The 23,008-nt window shown below is 51.3% G+C and overlaps 1 protein-coding gene across 2 annotated transcripts in view; it reads left to right on the top strand.

The window, feature by feature from the left end:
* Nucleotides 1-13,913, top strand: part of RHOBTB2 (Rho related BTB domain containing 2) — a 28,497-nt gene extending 14,584 nt beyond the window's left edge. For both annotated transcript variants that reach the window (XM_039243795.1, XM_039243796.1), the window contains exons 4-11: nt 644-747; nt 1,256-1,441; nt 2,035-3,056; nt 3,360-3,478; nt 5,151-5,301; nt 8,919-9,007; nt 9,821-9,926; nt 11,197-13,913. In XM_039243795.1, the coding sequence (XP_039099726.1) occupies nt 644-747; nt 1,256-1,441; nt 2,035-3,056; nt 3,360-3,478; nt 5,151-5,301; nt 8,919-9,007; nt 9,821-9,926; nt 11,197-11,414 (1,995 nt within the window). In that variant the 3' untranslated portion in view covers nt 11,415-13,913. The remainder of the gene's footprint in view (nt 1-643; nt 748-1,255; nt 1,442-2,034; nt 3,057-3,359; nt 3,479-5,150; nt 5,302-8,918; nt 9,008-9,820; nt 9,927-11,196) is intronic.
* Nucleotides 13,914-23,008: the final 9,095 nt, after the last annotated feature.

Raw genomic sequence — 23,008 nt, 5'->3', positions numbered from 1 at the left:
GCGCATCTGGGCTTCTTCCCAGACCGTAACTCGGTGTCTCCAAACTCAGCCGGGCCTGTGCTGAGCTCACGGAGGCCCCCAGGGATGGGGTGGAGGCAGTGGAAGAGGAAGGAGCCCCCGGAGAAGGGTCTGAGATGAGCCCACCCCGGAGAGAGATCCTTAACTATATGGGATTTGTGTGGCCCAGCTGGTGCCTGAGACCCACGCTTTGCCTGGGGTACAGCATCTTTTGCAATTGCAGCCCCCAGTAATGGGGAGCACTGAGGGAAGGGAGGCATTGGAGCGCTGAGGGCAGAGAGGAAGAGAGAAGCCGTCGGCCAATACCAAAATCAGAGGCTTGCAATTTGCAGGTAAAGCTGGGAACAGGGCTCCCCGAGCTCCCTTCCACACCACAACAGTGTGCCCTTTACAGTCTCTTCCCGTTTGGCCAGCTTAGAGGCCGCTCTTGCCATTGAGTCTGCAGAGATGGCCCCTGGATAAAGTGCCGGGCAGGACACACAGAGAGAGGTGCTAGGTCTGTCCCTCCATCCCCATGCCATCTGGGACCCTCAGGGAAGAGCTGGCACCAGCCTGAGTTGACTTGTGGGGTCCCCTAGAACTACCGCCCTCGATCCCCACTCCTCTACCCTGGCCCACCCCACAGGTGCTGGAACGCTCCAGAGACGTGGTAGATGATGTCAGCGTCTCCCTTCGCCTCTGGGACACCTTTGGAGACCACCACAAAGACCGCCGCTTTGCTTATGGGAGGTGGGTCAGGCCCCTGGTTGCCTGCAGGGAGCCAAGTGGGTAGGGTTTCTCTGCTTTCCCGGAGGAAGGAGCCACGCTGGGAAATGTGAGCTGGGAGGAGGGAGCAGAGAAAACAGAATAGCAGACCTCACATGGGAGGCAGCCTGGGGCGGTGGAAGGAGCTGGGCTTGAGTCGGAGGCCGGGTAGGACCCTGAGCCCTGCTGCCTATCAGCTCTGTGAATATGAGCAATTAGGGGAACTGTTTTAAAATGATTTTCTCAGCCATGATTTGTGAAATGGTACTTTATAAACTGTAAGATAGCTGTGAGGTCAAAACGAGGGGTTCTGGAAGCTCTAAAAGGCTAAACTAGAGGCGCTGTTACTATACATTCTGTGAGCAGATACAGAGGACAGGTGTGGCGCTGTGGCATGGGGGTGGGCTGCGTGTGTGCGTGTTCTCCCTTGTTGCAGAAGCAGGTAACCCCACCTCTAGCTTTCTCTGCCATAACCTCACTCTCCCACCCCCAGATCTGATGTGGTAGTTCTGTGCTTCTCCATTGCCAACCCCAATTCCCTCCACCATGTCAAGACCATGTGGTACCCAGAAATCAAGCACTTCTGCCCCCGAGCACCTGTCATCTTGGTGGGCTGCCAGCTGGACCTGCGCTATGCTGACCTGGAGGCCGTCAACAGGGCCAGGCGACCCTTGGCTAGGTAAGGGGTGTTGGTGCCCAGGGAGGGGGAGGAGGAAGACAGGGGGAAGGGGTGAATCTCCATGGCTCCCTGTTCAGCACTTGGGTAATCCACTCAGCCTCCCACCTTACCCTCCATTTAAAGCAAGCCATAGAGAGAGCCAGAAAGAGTTCCCATTCATTCATTCATTCATTCATTCATCTATTACACCTTGTGTGGGCAATACTGGGCTAGGCACTACAGGAGAGAAGGAGAAAAAGGAAGTCTTTGCATGAAAGGGGCTTATAATCATGCTGGGAGTTGAACTTGATGTATGAACATGTTAAAAACCAATGTGGAGCATTGCATGCTCATTGCTGGAGGTCTTAGGGCTGGGGGCGGGGCAGAAATATGGAAGCCTTCCTGCAAGAAGAAGGGATTGGAATGGGCCTTGAAGGACTGGTAAGATTTGTCTAGACAGAGGAGGAAGGGCAGGAGTAGGGCAGAGACCGTCCTGAGCAGAGACCCTTCAGTCCCCTGGAGAATAGGCAGGCTCTGGAGAGCTATCTCTCCCTTCTCCTCCCCTCCCTTCGTCCCCCACCACCATATTGAGTTTTCCTTCTTGAACCTACCAGGCCCATCAAGCCCAATGAGATCCTTCCCCCGGAGAAGGGTCGGGAGGTAGCTAAGGAGCTGGGCATCCCCTACTACGAGACCAGCGTGGTGGCCCAGTTCGGCATTAAGGACGTCTTTGACAACGCCATCCGCGCCGCGCTCATTTCCCGCCGGCACCTGCAGTTCTGGAAATCTCACCTCCGCAATGTGCAGCGGCCTCTGCTGCAGGCGCCCTTCTTGCCTCCCAAGCCACCTCCCCCCATCATCGTGGTGCCAGATCCCCCCTCCAGCAGCGAGGAGTGCCCCGCCCACCTCCTGGAGGACCCGCTGTGCGCGGACGTCATACTGGTGCTGCAGGAGCGGGTGCGCATCTTTGCCCACAAGATCTACCTCTCCACCTCCTCCTCCAAGTTCTATGACCTGTTCCTCATGGACCTGAGTGAGGGGGAGCTGGGGGGCCCCTCGGGGCCAGGGGGCCCCCGCCCAGAGGACCACCGGGCTCACCCTGATCACCACCACCACCATCACCACCACCACCACCATGGCCGGGACTTCCTGCTTCGGGCGGCCAGCTTTGACGTATGCGAGAGCGTGGAGGAGGGCGGGGGCTCCGGTCCTACTGGGCTCCGGGCCTCAACCAGCGATGGGATCTTACGGGGCAATGGAACAGGGTATCTGCCGGGGCGGGGTCGAGTACTGTCTTCCTGGAGCCGAGCTTTTGTGAGCATCCAGGAAGAGATGGCAGAAGATCCTCTGACCTACAAATCCCGGCTGATGGTGGTGGTAAAAATGGACAACTCCATCCAGCCGGGGCCCTTCCGGGCTGTTCTCAAGTACCTGTACACCGGGGAGCTGGATGAGAATGAGCGGGACCTCATGCACATCGCCCACATTGCTGAACTGCTTGAGGTCTTTGATCTACGCATGATGGTGGCCAACATTCTTAACAATGAGGCCTTCATGAACCAAGAGATCACTAAGGCCTTCCATGTCCGTCGGACCAACCGGGTTAAGGAGTGCTTGGCAAAGGGCACCTTCTCAGGTATTGATTGTGCTTAGGAACCCACTGCCCGAAGGCAGGGGAGTTCCCTCCAGGTAGCCTTCTGAAGAGTCCAGGTTGGTCTGATTAGCATCCTGAGTTATCTCAGCTGCTGATGTCCTGGAGCTATGGTGGCTCTGCACCTGAAGCCTAGTATCCCAAGCCTGAAAGCTTGGGCATGTAGCACTCTACAGCTGTGGCTTCGGAAGGAAGTGGGTTGTCTGGGCACGGTGTCAGTCTTTGGGGTTGGTTGTCCCACATTCTTCTGCCACATCCTCACGTGATGCCTCTTCTCCTCCTGGACAGATGTGACTTTCATCCTGGATGATGGCACCATCAGCGCCCATAAGCCCCTGTTGATTTCCAGCTGTGACTGGATGGCTGCCATGTTTGGGGGGCCATTTGTGGAGAGTTCTACCAGGGAGGTAAGGCTAGGATGGGAATGGGTGGGAGGGAGAGCGAGACCTACATGCTTCGCCCCTGAGGCATCTGCTATTTATTAGAACTTTCTTCAGCACTGACTGTTCTTGCTAACCATTGGGTGACCAACTTCAGAGAAGTTTATGATGAGATGGTTCCCATAGGCTAGGATTTTACGATATATTGGGGAATTATAGTAACATCGTCACTGTATGGTTTAGAAAGTACTTTTAATACATTATCTCCTTATATCACCTCACACACACACCTTACACATGGCATAGTGTTCCCACTTTATGGGAAAAGTGAGGCACTGGAGAAGGTAAGTGTCTGGTATAAAGTTATGTAAGTAGAAAGGAGAGGTTCAGACTTCAAGACTTCCAATTCCTTGGCTTTATACATTGTATCTTGCTTTCCCCCTAACACACATGAACCAACTGGAAAAAATTCTGTGTGTCCTAAAATGAATTCATCACTTTTTTTTTAAAGTTTATTTTTTGTATTTGAGAGAGAGCATGCATGTGAGAGAGTAAAGGGAGGGGCAGAGAGAGAGAGGAGGACAGAGAAACTGAAGCAGGCTCTGCCCCGACAACAGGGAGGCTCCAACTCCAACTCCAAGATCATGACCTGAGCCAAAGTTGGACACTTAACCAACTGAGCCACCCAGGTGCCCCGTCTCTATTTTCTTTAAGCTCCTGTACCATTAATTGCCCATCACTCAAGCCTCACATTTAAAAAGGTACAACTTTGTGCAGCTGCATGAGGTTCAGAGTGTCCACACTCAGTTTTCTTGACTGGTCTAGGATTTCTTTCAAGTCTGGGGACTGGGTCTTTTACTTCTGCCATGTCATCCCCACCTCTCCGCCACCCCCTCATGCACACTGGTCTCTCAGTAAGAGCTCACCAAACACGTGAGTGAAAGACTGGACTGAGAATAACACAGCATAGCTTCCTGTAACACAGAATAGAAATTTCTTAATGTTTCTGGGAAGGAAGCCCTTCCGGAAAGCTAAGTGGAGGGATTGAGATGCAAGTTCATCTCTGATCCTTGAAGTGTGAGTGGGACTGGCTTCTGTGAGTGAGACCAGGCGCTCCCCAGAGCCCCAGGAGCGGCCAGCCCTACGCACTTCTGGGTATCACAGAAGCAGCTTCAAAGCTCCAGACGATTTGCACGCAGCCTGGGGAGACTTTCTCTGATGAGAAAGCAGTTTTTGTTGCAGCACTACTCTGAAGAGATCCCCGGGGCCCAAAGCAGCCGCGTCAGGCAGCCCGAGAGAAGCCAGCCCATGTTGGCTTTGCTCCTTCGTATCCCCCCCCCCCCACTGCCCTCTGCAAGTCCAGGAAGGGCTGGGGTGTGGGTTCAGGTAAAAGGAAGGATTCCTTTAAATGTCTTCCAAGCCAACATGGCTTTGGAAACATGCCAGTGAGAATCTAGGTCCTTTGAAAGGCTGTTAGAGCCCTGCTCGCTGGTGCTGCCGGCACATGGGCTCCATGCAGGGTTTTTCTCTGGGGTGTAGGCCTTTGAGGGCTTCCTGAGCCAATACAGGGACAGTGGCGGGATGGCCGCCTGTCCGGGGGAGCCAGCCGTATGGGCCAGGGCCTTTTGAGCTTCTCAGACCTGAGGTCCTCCTTTCCGAAGCCTGGACCTGAGGCCTCCTGTCTTCCTCCCCCCTGCAGGTGGTGTTTCCTTACACGAGCAAGAGCTGCATGAGGGCAGTGCTGGAATACCTCTACACGGGCATGTTCACCTCCAGTCCCGACCTGGACGACATGAAGCTTATCATCCTGGCCAACCGCCTCTGCCTGCCACACTTGGTTGCCCTCACAGGTACGCGGGGACCTCTCTGGGGGAGAAGCCAGGAAAACTCCCAGAAGTCATTATTTCTTCTCCCAGGGGACAGGCTGCTAGCACCAAGGGAATGTGTTTGCACCCAGAGAAATGTGTCGATGCGTATTGGGATTTGGAGAGGACACAGATGTAAAGAAGTGAGAGAGACATGCTGATGGTGTCATGCTGTAGGCTCTCCGCAAAGCGTTTTGGGTCCAACCGGCCTAGTCTCCAGCAGATGACAGTGCCCGGTGTTCTATCAGCTGGGCTTCACTCTGGCAAGGTCAAATCAAGAAGAATAGAATGCAGTTCCTCATTCCCTACCCCCTCTTTGGTCCCTCTGCCTTCTTTTCTCTTCTCTTCCTTCTTGTCTTCCTCCTCCTTCTCCTCCACCTTCGCCTTCTCTTTCTTCTTCCAGAAACAGACAGTAAACATTGACCTGCTTAGTTCCTTGAAAAGACCATGAGAGCCGGAGCTCAGCTTTTAGAATAGGCCAAGTGCAGAGGTCCTCGGGGTGGAGTAGGGCCTGAGGCAACAGGGACACTGAGCAGCAGGCCACTGGGGGCCAAAGGGCTAGAGGACACGAATGATGTGTCCAGATGAAGGGGGTCTGGGGCCAGCAATCAGGCAGGCAGAAGGCTCCCGTTGAAGTTGGAATTGGCATTTGCACTGTGTTGGTGTTGGTGCCTGTGCTGGTGTTAATATTGGGGTTCACGTTCTTGGGCAGGTCAGAGGCAGAGAGCAGGACCTTAGATACTGAGCTGAGATTCAGAGAAAGACCTAGCATCAGAGCTTCTGGGGCATTGGACAGATGATCAAGACTGGGACTCACATATGAGGAAAACAGCAAAACCGTAGTGAGAAATGAGTTATAAGAGGGGGCTTGATCATATGAACAAGGAAGAAATCACTGATCAGAATTAGAATGTTAGTAGCTGAGTCTACAGAAAGAGTCCAGGGACCCTAGTTGGAGACACAGAAGGCTTTAGGGTCAGGAGAAAGAAAGAGGCTACTAAAGACCAGAGATGAAGCACTATGTCCACCATAGCTGCCTGTGGAAAGAGGTATGGTCTTCACGATCACAGACAACTTCCAAACTCTTGGACCGAGTAATTCAACTTTTTGGAAAAATGACCCAAAGGCAAAATATGCACAAAGATGTTTCTGTAAGTTTGCCTTATCATGGCGCGCAATCAGAAACAAATCAGCCATCAAAAATGTTAAACTGCACCGTTGCAGGGAAAGGCTTATAGAAAATACCGTTGAATGACTTTTCCTGTGAAACGGTCCATAAATACTACAAAACATACAAACGTGTGTTGTGTAGGGACCTTGTCAAGGATTAGCAGACAATGCCGAGGGTGGTACAATCGCCGATGCTTTATGTTTTATGACATCTGCTTTCTACGAAGTTATTAATTCAAGGTTAAAACTTTTTTATTGTTCAGTGTAACACAAATGCATGAAATAAATGTTTAGCTTCATGAATTATTATAGAGTCAAATGACCCATATCAGGAACTAGCCTCTTTTTTTAAAATTAAAAAAAAATTTTTTTTAATGTTATTTACTTATTTCTGAGAGAGAGAGAGAAATAGCGTGAGCAGGGGAGGGTCAGAGAGAGAGGGAGACACAGAATCTGAAGCAGGCTCCAGGCTCTAAGCTAGCTGTCAGCACAGAGCCCGACACGGGGCTTGAACCCATGAACCGTGAGATCATGACCCAAGCTGAAGTTGGACGCTCAACCGACTGAGCCACCCAGGCGCCCCAAGAACTAGCCTCTTACCAGACAACAGCAGGAGCTCCCTGCCTGTCCACCTGCCCAGGTCCTTCCCCTCCTCAGGAGTAAGGCTTTACCTATTAGTCTTTTGTAGGGTATTTTTTTATGGCCTCGCTACCTTATTCTTCATAGTTTTATCTTCTAAGCGTGCATCCTTAAACACAATAGCATGGTTTATTTTTTATATGCCTTTTAAGTTTCTTCTAATCTAGAGGCTCCTTGTCCTTTATTTTTTTTCCCCTTGCAATTTATCTATTGGGAAAAACCCACCGATGTTCTAGAAAATCTAGGTTTTCACTGATTGAGCATTGGATCTAGAGGCTAGATCAGATTCATATTCAATTTTATTTTGCTAAGACTACTTCATAGGTTGTTTCTGCTTTGTTTATTTGCTTGTTTAAGATTTTAAGTAATCTCTACGCCCAATGTGGGGCCCAAATTCACAATCCCAAGATCGAGTCGCAGACTCCACTGACTGAGCCAGCCAGGCACCCCATTTCTGTTTTTCATCAAGAATCTTTCTCTCTGGCAAACCATGAGAGACTCTTGAATGCTGACAAAAACTGAGGACTGATGGATGGGGGGGAGGGGGGGAGGGGCATGGAGGAGGGCACTTTGGGAATGAGCACTGAGTGTTATGTGGAAACTAATTTGACAATAAACTATTTGTAAAAAAAAAAAAAAAAAAAGAATCTTTCTCTCTTATTGCCATGTTAGCAGCCACTGAGTATCAGTAGGCCCGCTGATTTATTCGGTGCTGTGAAATGGTAATATTCCAATTCAGTCACTCCTTTGTCCATTGGAATCCTTCTAAAAGGAGAGAAGCTTCTTCTTCTCTTGGTTTACCCAGTCGTATGGTTCATATAGGAGGGGCAGATGAATGCTTGATTGCTTCCTCTTATTGACCAGTTTCAAGATAAATTTGGTTCCCATCACCTTTTGAGGGTGCCCGGTTAGTTTTTAAGGATTACTCCCAATTTTTAGATTTGAATGTACTCGATCAGTTTTCAATAATTGCAGCTATTTTATTAAAGGTGAAATACTGCACTGCGCCTTTCGCCAGCAGGAATATCTTCAAGTTGGCGCCAGAGTGAGCTTTCTGGTTATGTGGAATGACAAGATGGCCCGGGTTCATTTGGTACATTTCCTGCCCCAGACCTGGAATCAGCCATTTCTCTAAGAAGTCTGTTTCTTATAGTTGGAAATGGTATTTCAAGGCTATAATCTGTGCACTAGGGATGCCCATGACTACTGTAGCATTCCTAGCAGTTGTTTCTAGGTCTTTTCCAAGGACTGAGCTGGGAAGTGTATTTTAAAGATACCTCATGAGTTTATACTGATACAGTTAAACTTCAGGAGTAAGAGTGTTTACTTTCCCAATGTAAATGGTTTAACCTAAAATATAAGGTTAGTATACAATTTGTTATGAAATCTAAGTTAATACAAACACCTAGGTTTACTCCACAGTTCTAATTCATAGTTCTTGGCAAACCTGAGACTTACTACCCTTTCCTATCAGTACTGATGGCTGGTTCCACTGGGGGCTTTCACCCTACATATATCAGACTACTGGGCCCGACATACATAGTTTGAACAATTCTCTTACATGATTCTAACATCCACCTTCACTCCCCATCCCCACTCCACTGGGAAAGTCTTGCTCTCATCCCAGTTTCCTCACTGGTGGGAGCAGACTTAAACTGGCTATGGCCTTTCTTGGCCTGTTGGGACTTCTACCTGGCCTCATCTCTCTTTATCCTGCGGCAGGGTCCCTGCTAGGAGGTATAAATGAGTACATATCCATTCATGTGGCTAATTCCTGGCTGTGTGTGTCACAGAGCAGTACACAGTGACCGGGCTGATGGAAGCAACTCAGATGATGGTGGACATTGATGGGGACGTCCTTGTGTTCCTAGAACTGGCTCAGGTATGAGGACCGGGGAAGAGATCTCTCCAACATCCTTGACTCTGGGCTCTGTATGCTCACTGGCAGTGATTGGGGAAGACTGGGAGGTGGTGGGCAGGAAGGGAGCCCATTGTTAGACTTGGTTCCCTGATTCGGCAGGGCCCGTCCTCATCTTTCTTGCCAGAAGATATACTCGGACCTGCTGAGAGGAGAGGCTGGCTGTGGCGAGATGGGACTGAGGCATCATGCAAAACCATAGGGCAGAGGAAGGAAACCCCGTTTTGCTTGTAGACATGATTGCCCCAGGTCATCGAGGCCTCTTTATCTAAAATTCACTGCCCACCTCCTCATTCCCCAGCAAACAAGCACAATCTCCCACACCGGCCCTCAGGGTGCGGGAATGCTACTACCAGAAGTTAGTTGGTGAAGTTGGAGTTGCAGCTCAGAGGCATGCAGACGCAGCTGGGCAAGTCAGCTCTCAGCCTGGTTGTCTACACCTTACTGCAGGCCGCTTTGGTCCCTGGCGGGAGGAGGACATCTCTGGGGTGGGATCTAAGGAGGACTGAGACAGTAGGAAGGCACCACACACAGCCGTGGATGTCCTGGATGCTGGGGGCAGGACAGAAGCGAGGTGATGATGGTGGGGGCGGTGCCAAGGAGCAAAGTAAATGTTATCTCACATTTTTGTGTGGGTTTGCCTCTCGAGATGGGCTCTTTACAACTGTAGGGCTGTTGCCTGTCGGCACCAAAGCTTTGGCTCTGAAGACAGCTCTAGGTGTCTGTGCAGACCCTGCCCTGGGGTTCCAGCACAGAGGTTCTTCTGTTTGTCCCCAGTTCCACTGCGCGTACCAGCTGGCTGACTGGTGTCTCCACCACATCTGCACCAACTACAACAACGTGTGCCGCAAGTTCCCACGAGACATGAAGGCCATGTCCCCAGGTGAGCGTCTCCGCCGGGACCTGTGCTCCAGCCCCCTGCTGGAGGGGTTTCAACCTGGGTCCAGATCTCTGACTTGACCCTGGGGCATCCGGTGGCTGCCGAAGATCCCTGGGCTGAACTTGACCTTGTGGGTGGGGAGCAGCCTGCAAAGGTGTATCCAGCCAAGCAGAGGGATCCCAGGCAAAGTGCAGGGCAGTTGGGGACCTCAGGCAACTCAACTTCTCTGGGCTTCTAGTTCTCACAGGTACAAAGAGGGGGTTGGACTTTTGGTGGGTTTGTGTGTGTGTGTGTGTTTTGTTATTTTGGTATTTCAGACTCGATATTTTTTTTTCGGTGTTGGTATTTTTCAGACAAGACTCCACAATAAGAAACACATTTTACGTTGTGAGCCAGTGCACACATAAAAAACTATGCAAATTGTTTCTAATGCTGCTCATGACCCACCACGTTGATTTCATAACCTAGAAAGGGGCAAAGGGGCACAGCATGGACAGCACAGGTCCAGATATCCTCTGAGGTCCCTGGGGTCCACCTCTGCTTAATGAAAGTCTCAAGTCCCGGGGCCCAAAAAGAACTGCCCGAGCCCCAGGGAGAGGTGCTTTGGCCTCCCCAGGTTCCTGCCACTCATCTCTTCAGGTCTTCACTGGTCACCCTCACCCTCCAGTCTGTGGTGCCCCCCTCCCAGCTGCCAGGCTGTCCCGTACACCTTTCACCCCTGGTCTCTCCTTTGCATCCTTGTGGCATTTTCTGTCTAAAGCACAGCTCCAGCCACATCGCCCTGGTCTAAACCTCGCGTTCCCCCTCATACCTTCCAGAGTCAGTCCCAACCCCTCAGCCTAGCCTTCCCTCTAGGCTGACCCTCTTTGTCCTGCAGCCCCCCTCCCTACGCCTCCCTCAGAACCCAGCCCCACCGGCCGTTGGCGCTGTCACTCCGGCCATGCCCAGCGCCCCCCCGCCCTCCTCCCTCCTTGGGCTCCGTCCCAGCCTCGTTCATTCCCAGGCCACGTGAAGCCCATCTGGGTGTGCCCTCTGTCTTTAAAGCCCAGCACAGGGCAAGGACTTTTCCAGCACAATGGGCCCCACCACTGGCAGTGACTGTCTTCAGGAAGCTGCACCAGCGGCTCTGACGGCCGATACCCAGATGGAGGTCACTGCTGGTCCCCATGGCGGTATGGGGGCCTCCGGGGCCATCCCTTGGACCCCTCCACGCCCCATCCCTCCTCTTTCCCTTCTCCTGCCCTCTAACTACTGCCCTACTGTTCCGCTCCAGAAAACCAGGAGTATTTTGAGAAGCACCGGTGGCCGCCCGTCTGGTACCTGAAGGAGGAAGATCACTACCAGCGGGCGCGGAAGGAACGTGAGAAGGAGGACTACCTCCACCTGAAACGGCAGCCCAAGCGGCGGTGGCTGTTCTGGAACAGTCCCTCCTCACCGTCCTCTTCTGCGGCCTCCTCGTCGTCCCCGTCGTCCTCCTCGGCTGTGGTCTGAGACGCCGCCGCCCTCTCCTGACCCTGCTGCTGTCCTCCCGCCTTGTCGTCACCCCTCTGCTCTTCTGCATCGCCCCCTCCGCCTTCCGGGGACACGGGGACCCGCATAACCAGGACCCTAAGGGCAGAGCTGTTCTCATCAGCTAACGTAGCTCAGCAAGCAAGGAGGGGGGCCCTGTGGACCGGGACGGGGACTCCTGCAGGAGCCGGACGACTGCCGGGGGGCGGGGGGCCGGGAAGCGAGGGAGAGCTCTGGCATCAGACTCTGGGCGGGAGAACGCTGGCTCCCTGGCGCCCGGGGGAAACTCTCCCAGGCATGAGGCTGTGTGTCTGGCTGTGGAGGCAGCCCCCTCCCAGGAGGCGGCGGCGTGCAGGGAGGGTCCCGGCTCTTACGGCCACCTTATTCCATCCATGGACCTGAGGGCTGCAGATGTTTTGTGGGCATTTCCCCACGGCGCCTCCTCAGATCCTCACTGGAGAAGTCAGGGTAGAAATTAAGCCTTCAGACCCAGCTCGAGGCTTCCACATCCCAGGGTGCAGCCGCCGAGGCCACAGGCGGGAAGGCTTGTACTCTGCAGCCATTCCCGCACCCCCCTGCAAGGTGGTAGGCATCCGGGCCGCATAAAGGCTGGCCGAGACTGTCCAGAGCTTCAGGCCTCGGAGCGGTGCCTCTTGGTGCAGTGAGAAATTTCTCCCTCCTCCGTCCTTCACCACTCAGATCCTGAGATGGAACCAAAGGAAACAGCTGGGACAGGGGGCGAGGAGAACGTGGGTGGTGGGGTCTGGGCACAGCAACCCTATGCTCTTCTGGACTCCTCCCCCTGCCTCTGTTTAGCATGGCTTCTTAGCACGGTGGGGCCAAATGAGCAAAAACAAAAAACAAACCCCCAAATGACAAAATCACCACCAACAGAAACACGCTAGCCTCTATTCCCTCAAAGAAAGAAAGCTGGAAGAAGACCCTGTATAGCTTACAAACAGGGGCCTCCATGTTTGATGACACAGAAGTTTAGGTTGTAGGCTGATTCAGTGCCTGTCAGGAAAGGACTTGTCACTGGCTGTGATGGAGGATGCCCTGGTACCGCAGGCTGGCTCGGAGGACAGCACAAGTTCCGACTCAACATGCTGGGATTGAGGCTGCAGGGGCAAGGGAGGGGTGGTCTCAGGGCTCAGACATGGCATTGGACCCCTACTTTGCCCATCTTGAGAATCAATTATCCCCCTCGACTTCAGAGGGTGACTTCACAGGATGTGAATGTGTTGGGAGGTCAAAGATCAGGGGAAAGGACACCAACTTGGAGAATGGGAGTCCCTGTAACGAAGGATCATAGGACATGACCTCACTTAGTGCTGGTTTGGGGTAAGAGGGAAGGAGGAGGGGCAAATCAAGGTCAGCCTCAAGTAGAGGGGGACAAGACCGGAGGATTGTGGGGGTTAAGACAGCAGCTTGCAGCCCCATGGGGAAAAGCTGGGCCACAACAGACCTCTCCCTATTCTGTGATCCTGACCCATATTTCACCCCCCCACACCACATTTAGACTTAAAAGTCGGAGTCCCATTGATGATGGTTGGAACCCTGGGGTGGGTTCCACCAGCAAGACCCTGGCTTTAGGTCTGGGATCAAGCAAACACAGAAACAGAGGAAAAGCCTGCCACGGTTTCGTGGTGCCGAGACCTAGGGATTTGATGGTAAGTCCGCATCAAGGGAAGAAGCAGGACGTGGCACGTCTGGAGTGGCTGTGACCTCTGTTGTCCGAGCTGCAGACTTCAAGGCCATGGCTGCCTCCCCTTCTCTAAGCTGGCAGGCTGGCTGGCTTGGTTCTCATCCTTGGCTTCAGCGCGAGGTTGACGAGCCAACAGGCAGGGGCAGGAGGGAGCGTGCAAGGCGGAGGGTACGACTCTGCACCCAGCACCTTTGCTCTTGGAGAAGGGAGCCAGAGGTGGGGCCCGGGGCCTCCCAGGAACTCTTGATGAGAGGAGGGCAGAGACCTACAGTCCAAGCGTCTGTGAGCTTCCAGAGCTGAGCAGTGTGGCCCGCTGATGATGCAGAAAGGCCAAAGGGAGGGAGTCAGGATGGCCCAGGCCATGCAGGAAGCCCGTGGGAGAGGAGCCACAGGACCACCACCCCAGCAACCAGGGTGGGCTCAACCCTCAGGGACCCACTGCCTCTTCTTAGCTGCTCCGTGCGAGCCCAGCAGGCCCCAGTGCAAGCCAGAGATGGCGCCTGGGGGGGCTGTGGGGGAGCCAGGCCAGGGCTGGTGTCCTCCGGGGTGGGGGGGTGTGGAGGGAGGAGGGACTGAATTCCAGTTCCTCAGGAGACAGGAAGGACAGGTCATAAGAACACACACCCCTGTACTTGTGTTGCTCAAAGCTGCTTTAGAGGAGACTGGGAGGGAGGGGGAGAAAAAAACAACAACAACACACACACACCTCTTTTTATATAAGGTTTCATATTTAATTTGGTCATGAATTCATAAATACATGAGTATTTTGTACCTAATGGCCTTCCTTGTATTGTTTGATATGTCCAACAACCCCTTCAGAGGTGGCACCTTCCACTGGAGAGAAGAACGAAGAACACCAATCACCAATGAAACACGTATAAAGTGCCTATTGAGTGCCAAGTGCCATTGGGACTGGATCAGCTTCGTGCTCTGACGCAGCTTACCTTAAATGAGTAAGCATGACAAACACTGATGAGGCTAATCCTTTGGATGAGCGCTCAAGTCCTCTTGAGAAAGGGACAGGTGACAAAAAACCCCTGGCTCCTTCTGAAGATACGAGCGTCCCGCACAGAAGGGACAGCAGAGGCAGGAAACACTGGAGTCTTCCAGGAGAGGGAACGGGCAGGGTGGGGCCTCCGGAAGGAAGTGGGAGAGGGAGGTAAACTGCAAGGCCATGAGGGTTGTGCCCCCACGGAACTCTACTAGGACACCAATACCCTGAAAGTGCCCAGATGCTCCGGCAATTCCAGTTTGGGCCCAGCCATACCAGTGTGGGCACACACGGACCTTTGAGACGGAAAAAACCAAGAGCCCCGAGAATAACCTCTATAACATTAGCCCATCGTGACTGGAATCTAGATATGATGGAAGGACTGAGGAAGGAAGATGGGGCTGAAGGGTCAGTCCTGTGACCTGCAGTGACACATGACATAGAACCTATTTGCCACTCAGATCTAACCCATCCCTCTCCCCACATCCCCATCCATAGGTGAGAAGGAAGCCCACGCATGACTGCCCAGTTCAGGAGCACCCAAACACAGGGCTGCACAGGAATACCACTTCCCCTCACTCTCCTTACTTGGATACATCCGCCTATAAATATTCATACACCCACAAAATTACGTTGAAAAGTGTGGGCACTTAGGAAGTTTCTGGTCATCTAATCCTGGAAAGCGCTGACTGCATATGAGGGAGCACTGAACCCACCAGTGCCATCCCTAAAGGTGAGCGTTTTCATTTTCCCTTTTTGTATTCCTGTTCATTGTATGGTGGCCTGCTCCCATTCAGGTGACTTGGGTAATCAAACTAATCAGTACATTTCAAAAGGTTTTTCATGCGCATATAAATATATACAAAAATGTAAAAACAGGAAGATGCACATCTTGTAGCATTAATAGTTACACATAACTAAATGCACACATCCAACATGACTGCATCTTACAATATAATAAATACAAGTAAAAAGAGCAACACTGTTAGGATGACAAAGTGCCGCGAACTGAAAAGAATGCCACCCTGAAACAACTCTTGCAGTACACACACGAACGCAACGGGGCATACCTGGGAGATATTGCAGGTTCGCTTCCAGACCCCCGACAGAGTGAATATCACAATAAAGCGAGTCAACTGAATTACTTGGTTTTCCAGTGCATACAAAGTTATGTCTCCCTATACTGTAGTCTATGAAATGTGCAAAATAGCATTATGTCTAAAACAATGTATTCATTAAAAAATCCTTTATTGCTAAAAAATGCTAACCATCATCTGCGCTTCCAGAGAGTTGTAATCTTTTTGCTGGTGGAGGGGCTTACCCTGTCAGTGGCTGCCAACTGACCAGGGTGGTGGTGGCCGAAGGTCGGGGTGGCTGTGGCCATTTCTGAAAATAAGACAATAGAGTTCGCCATGTTGATGGAGTCTTCTGATTTCTCTGCAGCCAACGATGCTGTTTGATACCATTTTATTGTCAGCAGAACTTCTTTCAAAATTGGAGTCAATCCTCTCAAGCCCTGCCGCTGCTCAGTCTACTGAGTTTATGTCATGTTCTGACCCCTTTGTCGTCATTTCAAGCATCTTCACAGCATCTCCACCAGGAGTAGATTCCATCTCAAGAAACCACGGTCTTGGCTCATCCAGAAGGAGCGACTCCTCATCCGTTCGAGGCCGCTCATGAGACGGCAGCGACTCAGTGCCATCGTCAGGCTCCTCTTCCAGTCCTAGCTCTCTTGCTGTCCCCACACACACACCCGCAGTCACCTCCTCTGCTGCAGTCTGGAGCCCCTCACTGTCCTCCATGGGGGCTGGAACCAAATTCTTCCCAAATTCTGTTCGTGTTGATATTTTTACCTCTTCCCGTGAGTCATGAATATTTTCTTTTTTTTTTAATGTTTATTTTTGAGAGAGAGACAGAGAGTGAGTGGGGGAGGGTCAGAGAGAGAGGGAGACACAGAATCTGAAGCAGGCTCCAGGCTCCAAGCTGTCAGCACAGAGCCCAATGCGGGGCTTGAACCCACAAGCCATGAGATCATGACCTGAGCTGAAGTTGACACTTAGCTGACTGAGCCACCCAGGCACCCTGAATCATGAATGTTCTTAATGGCACCTAGAATGGTGAATCCTTTCCAGAAGGTTTCAATTTACTTTGCCCAGATCCATCAGAGGAATCCCTGTCTACTGCAGCCATAGCCTTACAACATGCATTCCTTCAATAATAAGACTTGAAAGCTGAAATGATCCACGGGCTGCAGAATGGATGTCGTGTGAGCAGGCACGGAAACCATATTCACCTTGTCGTCCGTCTCCGTCAGAGCTCGTAGGTGGCCAGGTGCATTGTCAGTGAGCAGTGGACTTAAAATATTCCATACGCCATGTTGTAAGCAGCAATGTGGTCATTCAGGCTTTGTTGTTCCATTTACAGAGCACAGGCAGTGGATTTAGCATCATTCATATGGGCCCTCGACCTTCCAGAATAGTAAATGAGCACTGGCTTCACTTGAAGTCACAGCTGCCTTAGCTCCGAAGGAGGGGGTCAGCTTTGAAGCCAGGCATTGACGTTCTCTCTGTAGCTATGAAAGTCCTGGGTGGCATCTTCTTCCAGTAGAGGCTGTTTCACGACATTGAGAACCTGTTAGTTGCTCAGCGTGGCCGTCCTCATGAACCATCGCAGCCAGATCTTCTGGAGAACTGGCTGCAGCTCCCATATGAGCACCCACTGCCTCACCTTGCACTCTGATGTCACGGAGACGCTTCTGTCCTCAGACCCTGGGAGCCAACCTCTGCCAGCTTCCGACTTTCCTCCTGCAGCCTCCTCACCTCCCTCAGCCTTCACAGAGTGGAAGAGAGTCAGGGCCTTGTGCTGGATTAGGCTTTGGTTTAACAGAATGTTGTGGCTGGTTTGGTCTTCTGTGCAGACCACTCAGGCTTTCTCCACATCAGCAATAAGGCTTTTTTGCTTTCTTATCATTCACGTGTTTGCTGGGAAGCACTTTAAATTTCCTTCAAGAACTTCTCCTTTGCATTCACAACCTGGCTAACTGCTTGGTGCGAGAGGCCCAGCTTTTGGTCTATCTCAGCTTTCAACATGCCTTCCTCACTAAGCTTAATCATTTCTAGCTTTTGATTTAAAGTGAGAGACATATGACTGTTCCTTTCTCTTCAACACTTAGAGGCCATTTTGGGGTTATTAATTGGCCTAATTTCAATAATGTTGTAATTCAGGGAATATGAAGGTCCACGGAGAAGAAGAAAGGTTGGGGAATGGCTAGCTGGTAGACCAGACAGAAGACACACATCATCTATCAATTGAGTTCACAATCTTATATGGGTACGATTTGTGACTCCACAAAACAGTTAAAGTAATAACATCAAACATCACTGATCACAGATCACTATCACAAATATAATAATAATTAAAAGGTTTGAAATATTGCAAGAATTACCAAAATGTGACACAGAGATACAAAGTCAGCAAATGCTGTAGAAAAATGGGTACCAATAGACTTGCTCAATTCAGGGTTCCCACAAAACTTCAGTTTGTAAAAAATGAAATATCTTTGAAGTGCAATAAAGTGAAACATGGTAAAATGAGGTATGCCTATAACTATAATCCACATAGAATCTTATTTTACACATCTTATTATACACAGTTTACTTATCACATCCAACATTTCATAAAAATTATTCCAAGCACATTGAAAAAGCTCTAGGATATTCCAAGAGCTGTATGTTGTCGTTTTTTTTTTTTTTAATTTAAATTTTAGTTCACATACAGTGCAATTGGTTTCAGGAGCAGAATTCAGTGATTCATCACTTACATACAATACCCAGTGCTCATCACAAGTGCCCTCCTTAGTACCCATCAGCCATCTAGCCTGTCTCCAACTCACTTCCCCTCCATCAGCCCATAGTTTGTTCTCTATCATTAAGAGTCTCTTGTGGGGACACCTGGGTGGCTCAGTCAGTTAAGCGTCCAACTCTTAATTTCGACTCAGATCATGATCCCACAGCCCATGGGCTAGAGCCCCGAGTTGGGCTCTGTGCTTCTGGTGCAGAGCTAGCTTGAGATTCTCTCTCCCTTTCTCTCTGTTCCTCCCCTGCTGTGCACATGTGCTAGCACGCTTTCTTTCTCTGTCTCAATAAATAAATAAATAAACATTCTTAAAAGAGTCTCTTGTGAAGAGCTGGATGTTTTTGAATTCAAGTTTTTTCAAGTATTCATCAGGTATCTGCTGTCTCTTCCAGGCTAGTGTCCACTTATGCCTCCCCTTCAAGAAGAAAAGGCAAAAAGAGAAGCTCAGATTACTAAAAAAAAAAGTCTTTCCACTCAGGACACAGCAGAGCCTGTCCCACCCACCTTCTTCATAGATGCACTTTCTGGAACCTACTAGGCGGTCCTGGATTCTGTCCAGTAGGGTGTTGTTTGAGACCCCCTGCCTCGTTTTGTTGAGCCAGGTCACCAGCATTTCATACAAGGCACCCTGCATGCCCAGAGCAAGAGTCCTGGCCACAGTGATCTCATTGTTCAGGAGGCCTATCTGGCACATGAGTAGGTTCAGGAATTAAAGAACACAATGTTTGAAAAGACATCAGAGAACAGTTTTGGCCTAGGTTGGGTGAAAGTCACAGAGACTGTGAGTTGGGACACACTTCCCAAAGGACAGATGACACTCAGTCAAGCCTAGACCCAGGAGTGGAACCTAATGAGCTCCCCCTGCTGGTGAGTCCGCTGTTCTATATTCCTTATGGGCATCTCCTCAGCAGAAAATTAGGCCACACTGCCTGGGCCTCACCTGAGCAGGAGGCCCTGGGGGAGTCAAGGTCAACAGATAATCCTGCCCTAAGGCAGGGCTGATTGCCCCTCTGGGAGGATAGATGGGTTGTGGAGTGAGAAAGCAGTATGTGGTAAGAGTCAGAGGGTAGGACAGACTGTGGGAGCAAAAAGGTCCTCAAAGGTGGGAAACTGCATGGAACGTGAGAGCGAGGTCCCTGGTCTGCACCGGCACCTGGGCACAGGGCAAGTGCCTGCGAGTAGCAAGGTCTTGCTTTACCTCCAGCTCAGCTGCGCTCACTGTCACTGTGCTTTCTCAGATACTAAAACGTATTAGAAAGTTTAGTTTGGTGCAGTATTGTACTTAGATGGCATATGCTTAAAGATTTCAGCAAAGAATCACAAGTTACTTCTGTAACTAACTGACATGAAAAAGCCAGGTTGCTGGGGAAAGAGTGGGGAGGGTTGTGCTACCCACTGAAAACCTTCGGTACAATTTAAGCATATCGCTGTGCATACGCTTTGACTGCTTTGAGAAAATGTGAAAAGTGGTTAATCAGGATGGAGGGATTTTGGGCCTTTTTGTTTACTTTTATGCTTTCTCTTTATTTAAAAAGAATGTGGTATAGATGCAGGAAAGGAACAGAAAGAAATACCCTAGGTGGAGGGAGATAATTGTCCATGTAAACATTTCACATGTAATAAAGGAGGAAAGAAAAGCAGAGGGAAAGGAAAAATCGGTTGTTAAATAGGACTGCAGGCAGAAGACAGTGACTCAGAATTCAGGAGGCTCCTTACCTCCTATCATATCACCAAATAAATTCCATTTAGTGATATTGCTCTATGCTAAAAATCATCATCAAATTTAAAAACCAGGGGAGTGCCTGGGTGGCTCAGTCAGTTAAGCATCCAGCTCTTGATTTCAGCTCAGGTCATGGTCTCATGGTCCTGGGATGGAGCCCCCACATTGGGCTCCACACTGAGCGTGGAAACTGCTTGAGATTCTCTCTCTCTTGCTCCCTCTCTCTCCCACTGCCTCCCCCTGATCTCTCTTTCTCTCTCTAAAATAATATTTTAAAAATTTAAGAAAATAAAATAAAAATTCAGTAAAGAATTAGAGAATTTCTTCCTATGCTGAGAATAACTTTCTAAGCTTATGAGGAACAAAAATTAAATGTTTCTACTACTCAGTGTCATATCAAAATTGATAAATTGATATGAACCAGAACTCTGTGTGTGTGTGTGTTTATAATAAAAATACACTTCTACATGCTGATCAAGAAATTCTACTGCTTCTAAGAAACCACCATACAAATACGATGAGATATCTGGACTAAGATTTATTTTCAAATATGTTCAATATAATAATTTTGTAATATATTTGATATTGTTATGAGGAATAGCTTACCAAATTCTTTTAAACTACTCTGGATATTACATAGCCCTCATTCAACCAACCATTCATTAAAACAGGAACCCATCCCCACCCCCCCACCCCCGCCTGCCTGTCCCAGACTCTGAGGCTACAGTGAGAACAGGACAGATAATAAGGAGGGAAACATGCCGGAAACCTACTGTTCAGCTTGGGGGGGCAGGGTAGGCTACCGTGCATGCTATTGTCAAGCTAAGATGTTTTTCCCTCTAGCAGAGCATTAACATGAAGACAGTGGGGAGTTCTGGACATGAGGCTATTGATAAGAGTGTCCTTTCCTTCTAATTGTACCAAGATATTTGTAACCTGATGGAGACTCTCATCAGTTTAACCATTTGGTTTCTGTCCTTCCCTTTGTCCTTGGGCAGTCAGGAGTGCCTCATACATCCCACCCGGCGCTGGGTGTGCTAGCTTGTGCTCGGCCCTCAGCTTGCCTTATGCTTCCTCATCAGGGGGCGTTGTCCAGAGCCCCAGGCCCTGTTGTGGGTCACGAGCACCAGAAAAAGATGTTGGGAAGGCGAAGAGCTGACTCAAGAGCCCACACCCAGGGCTCCCTGCAGGGTCCTGGGGGCACAGTAGGTTCTGCCCCCCACCCCTCCCCCTCCCCAAGGCTGTCCCTCCGGGGCCACACAGGGGTAGCACACCCAGGATCTGCTGCTGACACCACGCTCTGGGCCTGTGCTGAGGGGACGCTCATCACCCCTGCCTGACACCTTCCATGTCCCCAGGGTGCAGGGCTGCAGGGTGAAGGTGTTTCACAAGCAACAGGAAGGACATGGCTCAGCACTGCCGACTAGCCTGGGGGGTGCTCCCAATGGGCCAGGCGCCCTCACTGCGCCAGCCCAGAGCCCCCAGGCCACTTTAGAGAGCCAGGGTCAGTGCAGGACAGATGGGGCCTTGTAGTGGGCGGGAAGCCCTGCCTGATAGTCTCATGCCACTGGGTCCTGGAGAAACGAACTCGCTCTGTACACTCGGGGTCCACTCCACAGCCTAGAAGCCAGGGGGCATCCACCTTAGCAGAGGGGAGGGCCCTCTCTGCCTCATTTCCCTCCACAAGGATGGTGGGGGCGCATGGTGTGGGCGAGGGGCTCCGACACTGAACAAGGAGCCCCCACGGCTTGGTGACAGGGAGGGGGCATTCCAACTCTGGGGAACCCTTAGGGAGGGGAGAGAGAAGGGCGGGATGAAGTGAAAATTAACACAAAATCTCTGTTGGGCTCTGCTCTGACCAAAGCTGTACAAGCCCCCTCCCCTCCCGTCCTGGCTCTTGTCACCCACTCAAGGTACTGACTGCCTCTCTGTCCCAGCTGGGGGCCCTGACGACCTGAGGAGCAGGCCTGCCATCCTGAACGTGGTCAGGGGGCTAAGGTGACCATGAGCCCGAGGCGGGGCTGGCCCCCGAGAGGCACAAATGAGGTGGGACATGGAGGGTGAGCACAGGGAACAAGATCAGAGCCAGGTCAGGAAGGCCAAGAGGATTTGGGGATGGAGGGGAGGGCCTGTCTGTTTGGAGAAGCAAAGCAGGGAGGACGGCCAGCCAGTCCAGTGAGGCCAGTACAGTGAGTGGGCAGCCCCGGTGCAGAACGTGGCACACCTGCCGCTCTCCGCGGGCCAGCTGCGGAGTGCCTCAGGAGGGAGCGGGAGCGGCGGGCAGCCTCTGGCCGGTGGCCGCTGGCTCCCCACGGGCCAGGTGCCTGACTCTTGTTCAGCCCTTGCTCGACACGCTTGAGGTTGCTCCTGAGGGCACAGGGACTGTCCTGGACCATCCCATCGGGCACCTAGGTACAGAGACAGGGAGGGGATCTGCGAGGGAAAGCCGGCAAGATGAGGAGAAAGGGGGAGCAAGCTCCAGGGACCCGGTGTCCCTGACAAGAGAGTGGGGGGAGAACAAGCCTCTCCTGTCCCCTCAGTCCCCCAGGTTGGGTGGGGAGGGGTCTGGGCCTGTGCACTTCAATCCCTAGGGCCCTGCTAAGTGTTCGGAGTTGCACCTTCAGGAGCTGGACCTCGTTTCTTTCTTTCTTTTTTTTTTTTAATGTTTTATTTATTTCTAGGAGAGAGAGAGAGAGAGAGAGACAGCGTGAGCAGGGGAGGGTCAGAGAGAGAGGGAGTCACAGACTGAAACAGGCTCCAGGCTCTGAGCTGGCAGTCAGCACAGAGCCCGACGCGGGGCTCGAACCCACGAACCGCGAGATCATGACCTAAGCGAAAGTCGGACGCTTAACCGACTAAGCCACCCAGGCGCCCCTGGACCTCCTTTCAAGACCTGCACGGAGCTTCCCTGGGCTGCAGGGGGGGCCCTGTGAAGGGGAATCCCTCCAGTTCGGGGACCGGAAGCCCCTTTGTCCCCAAGCTGAACCCCATCCTCCGGTCAGCCTTAGTACAGGAACTTCTTGTCCCCCACCCGTTGACTGTTCCTACAATCACAGCCAGACCTGCAGGGTCAGAGAAGAACAATTACACTTGGCCCCTAAATCCGAAAGTAGGGAAGAGATGCATCATAATGAGGGAAGGGGGCCTGGGATGAGGAAGCTTTAGGAGCTACAAGCTCAGTGTGGCCACGTTTGTCCTTGTCGGCCTTTTCCTGAATAATGAAGTGTTAAAAGTGAATTTTATGACTGAATTGAAATTAAGATGAACATAGACCAGGCCATACTCTATTCAGTGTTTTGCTTCGG

This window comes from Hyaena hyaena, unplaced genomic scaffold (genome assembly GCF_003009895.1).
Source record: "Hyaena hyaena isolate Hyena2069 unplaced genomic scaffold, ASM300989v1 scaffold_230, whole genome shotgun sequence".
NCBI classification, from domain to species: Eukaryota; Metazoa; Chordata; class Mammalia; order Carnivora; family Hyaenidae; genus Hyaena; species Hyaena hyaena.
Note: the sequence above shows the minus strand (reverse complement) of the source record. Positions and strands in the feature narration are given on the sequence as shown.